Source organism: Volvox carteri (genome assembly GCF_000143455.1).
Source record: "Volvox carteri f. nagariensis unplaced genomic scaffold VOLCAscaffold_109, whole genome shotgun sequence".
In the NCBI taxonomy this organism is placed as follows: Eukaryota; Viridiplantae; Chlorophyta; class Chlorophyceae; order Chlamydomonadales; family Volvocaceae; genus Volvox; species Volvox carteri.
Window position 1 is genome coordinate 207,685 of NW_003307652.1, and position 7,368 is coordinate 215,052.

The 7,368-nt window shown below is 51.8% G+C and overlaps 1 protein-coding gene across 1 annotated transcript in view; it reads right to left on the reverse strand.

Moving 5' to 3' along the window:
* Positions 1-2,908: 2,908 nt before the first annotated feature.
* Positions 2,909-7,368, reverse strand: part of VOLCADRAFT_100240 (uncharacterized protein) — a gene marked incomplete at both ends in the record, with an annotated part of 15,124 nt that continues 10,664 nt past the window's right edge. The window contains 5 exons of the mRNA XM_002958868.1: positions 2,909-2,947; positions 3,354-3,482; positions 4,491-4,591; positions 5,811-6,195; positions 7,056-7,095. Coding sequence (XP_002958914.1) covers positions 2,909-2,947; positions 3,354-3,482; positions 4,491-4,591; positions 5,811-6,195; positions 7,056-7,095 — 694 coding nt within the window. The remainder of the gene's footprint in view (positions 2,948-3,353; positions 3,483-4,490; positions 4,592-5,810; positions 6,196-7,055; positions 7,096-7,368) is intronic.

The following is a 7,368-nucleotide window of genomic DNA, read 5'->3' on the forward strand; positions in this document are numbered from 1 at the left end:
GGTCTGGGGTCCTGATAGGATTGTCTCCGTCCTGCGGTTAGGTAAAGGTGTTTTACCCGCTGGTAAGTCATATTTTGATTTGGCTTTGGAAGATGGTATGGTCCAGGTCCAGCGTGACTTCTGTTTACGTTGTGCTGGGCTCAAGCAGGTACCTTACAAGCTGTTGTACAGGGAGCTGTCTCAGTTGCCTTTGCAGTACTTCTGGTTACGCCTTGCGTTGTGTTTCTGGAATAAGATAGTCAAGTCCCGTGGGTCGGTCTATCATGACGTGTTAGTAGATGATCTCCGTCTGGCTCTTCTGTCTGATCTCAAAGTGGATTGCTGGTCGTCTAAAGTGCTCATCATTTTGCGTTGGTTGGGCCATGAGTGGCCGGCGTGTGACTCCGTTTCTCAGAAGGTAGATGTATACTCGTCTCAGTTGATTCGAGTGGGTGAGGTTCTGGAGAGGTTATCTGCGTTCCTTTTAAGTGACTGGGATCAGTTCAGCCAAGGGGGTGATCCGCGTGTGTTCCAAGGTAAAGGGGTTTCGCTTTGCAGGTATCATAACTGGATGGGCTCCCCTTCACCAGCAAGAGAGGGCTCCGATCCCACAGGCTATTTGCGTGTTTATTTGCCGGTCAACCAGTTGCGTATGGTTGCCAAATTCCGTCTTTGTTGTTGGCCTTTGGAGGTCAACAAAGGACACCATAGGCCGAGAGAGTGCCGTACGTGTCAGGTCGGTACGTCGGGTAAGGTTGAGGATGAATATCATGTGCTCATGGAGTGTGAGGCGTATACTGAGTTGCGTAATAGGTTTCTGATTAACGTTGAAGATACTGATATGCGCAAGGTATTTCTTAATACCAATCCGAGGAAAATCGCTACTTTCCTTACTGAGGTTTTTGATGAGCGTCAACAGCGTGCTCTGGAGCCTCACGGCTCGTGAGGGCACCCGCCGCGTCGGCGGCGGAAATACTGTAACCACAACACAACAACAACAATACGCAGGAAATGAAAAGCCTCAAGTCCCAATAATCCGCCCTGGCGGGTCCCTTCCCTCGGCTGTACTGCTGGTACTGCAACGACCTCACCTCTCGTCGCTAGGTAGAGCCCCATCCCACCCCCAGGCCTTCCTAGCGCTATCTGGCTGCTGGCAGTCATTAGTCGTCATAACGATGTTTGGATTGGAGGTAGATGTAGACCGCACCGAGCTGCAACTCCAGGTACAACGCATATATACACACGTACGCACACATACATACATACTTGCGAGCTGACCAGGAACTAAGTTGAGGCGCCGTTGATCCGCTAGATTTGGTTGGCTGCTGGTGGTGAGTTGCTGAACCCAACGAATACATTCTGAAGTCGGATGGGGTGAACGGATTAGGGTGCCCCTCTAGCAGGGGAGAGCAGGGAACTGCCTCGGGAAAGGGGGCCGCTGGTGAAGCTTAACCACCCTGTAACGACATACATACATGCAAAAAATAGAGGTGTGTTTGTGTTCTGGAGTTGGGCTGATTCACCCTCCAAAGGTGTCATCAGAACGAGGAGGCCCATACATACGTACATACATACATCGGGTTTTGGGGTTGTAACAGTTCAGGCAATACTGGTAACGCACATTCCGATGCCCCCGGAAGTTCCGGGATCGAGACCTGTCAGGGTCGAAAATCCTTCCGATGGTGAAAGGTATTGCGGCCCTAGCCGATGTACGGTGGTGACCTGGGATAAGATAAGATAAACTCGCGAGCCGACCAGGAATGGAGCTGGGCCGCCGTCGATCCGGCAGATTGGATGCCGGTGGTGGGTGCGGAACCTGAGCGATCCACTGAGAAGTTGACTAGGGTGATTGGATGAGGGTGCCCCGAAATACCGGGGAAGGCAGGGTTTCGCAGGGTAGCTGCCACGGGTGAAGATACACCCCCCTGTTTCACACATCATACAATACGCGCTTATGTACAAGCAAGCATACAGACGCATACCATCACCACCGTCACCAAGATTACGAGATCGACCCATTACGCCACACCATAATGACAATAATGTATAGAAGTTTTTTTAGGACAAGAACACTATTGCAACAATCTATAACATGCTAGGCTCCATTGTCAGCGGGTCCAAGTAGTAATTCACAATGGTAACGTAATACGCCTTTATTTTTTTCGAGGATAAACGCGTTTACCCTCACACGTACGTGAAAATATGATGTGAACGAATGCCCCATGCATTGCTTGGGCAGAGCCGCAAGGCGTCCGCTTGCAATAACCATCATTACTCTATCCATGATGCAAATGCGGCAGGTAATAAGCGGTAGGTCTGGTCGGGGGGAGGAAGCAAGATACCAAATGTGCGCCTCTGAAAAACTTCGGACGTCTGACTTTCACTTGGGCTCGGATCCATCCTCATTGTGAAATTTATATATAATAAAAACAAAAGATTCCAGTTAAATTTTGGAAACACCAAACCCTAATTCTACCACCCCACCACTACCACACACGATGGCACGTGGAGGGTGGTGCACACCAGCACACGAGCCCCCCGGTCGTCCGTAACCCCCCGCCGTAACCCCCCCCGTAACCTAGACACAGCACCCGTCAGCAGATCCCCACGCAGACAACCCAACCGAGTAAACAGTAGCCAAACCCGGGATCCTCTTCCCCACTAAGAACCCCTAACTGCCCCCCTCCCTAACCGTCGGATCAGTACGGATAACCACCTTAGTCGTACACAGCCTCAAACACTGAAAAAATGCCGTGTCAACCATTTTCACTACCATATATGGTGATATGCATATCCTCACCGGTGATTCATGATTCATGATTTATGATTCATATCGCAACCGCCATTCATCATTATAGTGATGAGCACTATCACCATCATCAGTAACAATAACCATGGTCACCATATGTCGTTGTCACCTTGGCGCTCCTCAAAAGGCTTTTGCAAGGGCCGCCTGCTGCTGTTGGAACTGCGAGGGGTTCGGGGGGAGAGGACCACCACCAGCAGCAGCAGGGGCAGAGCGAGGCGCGCGGACATACATACAGATGTAGCAACAAATGTATAGTAATAAGGATTGGCTGGTCAATTTTTGGTCTGACTCCCCTTCTCATACTCCTTCCTTCCCCCACCTTGGGTGGGTGGGTTGGGCAATAGTGGTTGAGGCAATGGGGGTAATGGCCTACGTCGTACGTGGCGTCAAAATGTTGGTAGTGAAATGTTATATTAGTGAAATGCAGAATGTATCCGAGGTTATGATTTCAGTAAAAAAATGTGTGTTCTATATTCATAATTATGTACGTACATCGTATATGTATTCGTACTGAAGCACTGATGCATATGTATTTACTTCTTCTGCATTTAGAGTACTGAATTACCTTTTGGTGTATGGCCAGCCCACGCTGCATCATCTCCTGACCCTCCTCCAAACGCTCGTAGTCGTTCATAATGAGGCCCGCCATCTGCATCAGCGCTGCACCCACTTCGAAATGGTCCGGGCCGTACACCTGCGGGCATATACATTTGTCGTACAGCAGCCTCACTTATTATTAGTTCCAAGATGAATCAAACCATAAGCCACGACATTCAGCAGATGATGAGTTATGTTGCCTTACATGCAAAATAATAAAAAGCACTGTATACAGCAGCAGATTTGCATATATGGATTTGCATACATTTCATCCTGATGATGGCCACTTCTGCAGTGCAGCAGTACAATGTATTGTACTGCTGCACATACATGTAACCTTCCCCCCGGGACCCCCCCTCACACAATATTACACATGTGCGTGAACAAGGCCATTCATCAACAAACACCATGTCGTACATTGCCGTACCTTTGTTAGGAGATCAACTGCTCGGCGGTGCAGCTTTTCCGCCTCCTCACGATTGGTGCTTGAAACCACGTCAGCCAGCTGGCGGTTATCATAACGGTTAAATACAGTTCGTTGTACGGCAAAGGCCGGTGGTTGAAAAAGTCCGGGTATTTTAGTCAGATAATTGTGCAAGGATTTCAAAGTACTTAGGACTGTAAGGTTTGATTGTAAGGAGGCGCATTATTGGACTGTATGCTCCATGCTTTACGGACGAAGGGCGGCTGGTGGCTGGCGGCACTGCCAGCAGCGATAAATGACGAACGAAGGCGTGCACTTGTCACCCGCAGACAACCGCCAACCACCGTAACGACCCCGGCCCTTCCCAACCACTACGAGCCTTTCTTCAAGTACCGTACCAACCCCCCAAAACTGTAGATCCTGAAAAGAAAGCCGAAATCCTCAAAGCCATGCCACCAACTATGACTTTAAAACCGAAGTCACGTGCGTACGAACCCATAAATTGTTTTAAAACCACTCCAGCAGAAGTCAGATACATCTGACTTGTGGGGTTGTTCTATGGGTACGTACGTATGATTGAAAAACCAGGAAGCAAAAATACAAACCTTGCAGGGGAAATACAAATCCTACTTCGCGGCAATTTTTGAAATCAAATCCGCCCCGGCGGGCGAACCTTCTTACCGCTTGAAGCGTATGGCTCATGGTGGGGTCCTTGCCGTGAAGCAGCTTCTCGTGCACTGCCAGGGCGCCCCTCATCTCGGCAACCGCATCCTCCAGTCGACCTATGTACGGCCACAGAGTACCGTACAGTGTACGGCATATGTTTTGCTGTACGGATACGGAGTATAGGTGAAGGCTGGATGGGGCAAGGTATATCCGCCTTGACGAGACATGCGGTCATCTAAGGGGTGCGTGGGTATTCTTGAGAGCGCGGGGGTTAACAGACCCGAACCGGGATGCCTCCCCCTCTTCCCCACTTCCGCTCCTCCCCTCTTGCACTCTTCCCCTCTCCCCTTTAACATATCAGCTGGCATAGCTCAGTTGGATAGAGCACCCGTTTAGTAAGCGGGAGGTCTCCAGTTCAAATCTGGATGTCAGCAGGAACATTTCCAGGATCTTGCACTGCTGCCAACGCGAGACCAATGACCCCGGGAGATCCTGGGATCGGTACCCTACAAAATTAAAAATTCTTCCAAAGGTGTAGGGTTTTGAAGGACGGTGGTGACCTGGGATAAAGTTAACCTGCGAGCCGACCAGGAACGGAGTTGGGCCGCTGTCGACCGGGCAGATTCCGTTGGATGCTGGTGGTGGGTGCGGAACCTTAGCGATTTACTGAGAAGTTAACTATGGTGACCGGATGAGGGGTGCCCCGAAATACCGGGGAAGGCAGGGTTTCGCAGGGTAGCTGCCACGGGCGAAGATGTGACACCCCTGTTTCACACATCATACGATACCGCCCCCCTCGAGCAAAGAGAACTCGACATGACTCGACATGGCATCTCAACTCCTAGGGCTTTCCTGGCTTTAACCAACGCACCACCATACGAACAACCTGCCCTGCCTACATACATACACGTATTCGCCCTCAGGGACTATCATCCCCCTGTTTGGGGGCTTGGCCCCTGTGCCCACCTTCCTGTCGCTCGGGCAATGTCCGGTCTGTATACCCGCCCCGACCTAACATGAGCACGTCTACTTCTCCTCTGCAATATACATATGCGTATTCCGTTGCGGTTCTGTTTTTACACCGTAGACTTACGTTAACAACCGGATTTTTAATCGTTAATCGTTTTTAATCGTTTTTAATCGTTTTAATCTATCTCTCGCTCTCTCTCTCTCCCCCTCTCTCTCTTTCTGACCGCACTCGCTCACCGGGATGTGCGGCGCGGCGCATCTTGTGTTTCAGGAGAGAGAGAAAGAAAAAAGACCCCAACCGAAACGCAGTAATACGCCGTAATACAGGCAATGAATATACACGAGCAAAGACAGACGCGTTCTCACCCTGAGCGCTCTGCAGCAGTCTCGCCAGCTGCACCCGGGCATCCACCACCTCCTTGCTGATGGCACCGTGCGCAGCCGCCTGGCACTCCACAATCTGACGACAAATCGGCTCGGCACCGGCCAGGTCAAGAGCGCCCCACTTCGAGGACATGTCCTGAACCAACTGCATGTAGCTGGGACCGTCGTACACCGGCGGAGGCGGGGAAGCTGCCGCCGCCGTGGTTGCTGGCGCAGCCGTCGACGCCACGGCGGCGGTGGAGGCGGCGGCGGCGCCGCCGCCAGCGCTTCCATCCCGTTCCGCCAGCATCTTGGCCGCCATCTTGGCGACTCCGGGAACGCTTAGATCCAGCAACAGGCAGCGTTCGTACGCTTCTACCATGGTAACCTGTCGTACACGCCGAAATGTACGGCAATCCGTTAGATAGTCATGAAAACCCGCAAAACTCAAATTCCAGACGGATAGCCAAATTGCGAGATTCACTCCCGCGTTGTTGTACTCCGCAATGCAGAAAGCAATGCATGGTGTGTGGGGGGTGAATGATACGTTTAGACTGGTACGGCAGATTGGCTATGGTACAGTTGTGTTTGCCGTACCTTGCCGGTGGGAAGCTGCGTCTCCATAGTTGCCAAGTGCTTGTTGCCCCGAGACGCCTCCGCCAACCGCCACTGCAATAGTACGGCATCTTTGAGCTTTCCCTGTCGGCAACAGCGGTAGCAATGGCAGCAGGCAGTAACCGTACGGCAGTAGCATAGTGGTAGCACCTCAAGCAGCAATAACAGCAGCTGCGTCTGCGGGAATAGCAGTAGCAGTAACAACAGCAGTAGCGCTTGGATATGTATAGCGACATACATACATGTAAGGTGAATGGCAGATGGCTGGCAGAAGTTAAAGACTGCTTTCCGCCTGCCGACGTTTCGATGTGTGAAGGGTATAGGAATGAGAGGTGGCCCCCCATCTAGTGGACGGTGTCGGACTTGATTTTATTAACTTGCGAGCTGACCAGGAACTAAGTTGTGGCGCCCTTGATACGCTAGATTTGGTTAGATGCTGGTGGTGAGTTGCTGAACCCAACGAATACATTCTGAAGTCGGACGGGGTGAATGGATTAGGGTGCCCCTTTCGCAGGGGAGAGCAAGGAACTGCCTCGGGAAAGGGGGCCGCTGGTGGAGCTATACCACCCTGTAACAACATCATACATGCATGCATACAAACTTGTATACAACCACATACACCAAACCGCGCACCTGTTTTGCGAGCACCATGCTCCAGGTTTGCAGCTCCGAGCTTTGGGACACCACATCGACCCGTGGGTCATCTGGGTCACACAATCCGTCAGGATCAACATCTATACCTACATCCCCACCCCCACCCCCACCCCCACCCCCCCCAACCCCCCCAACCCCCCCACCCCCACCGCCACCCTCCCCCAGAAGTCCAACACTGCCATCAGCGCCAACAACGCCCCCACCACCACCAGCCCCCAGCAAACCACCTCGACCCCCAAGTACGACACTCCCACCCGCCAGTACAACACCTCTACCCCCAAACACAACATTC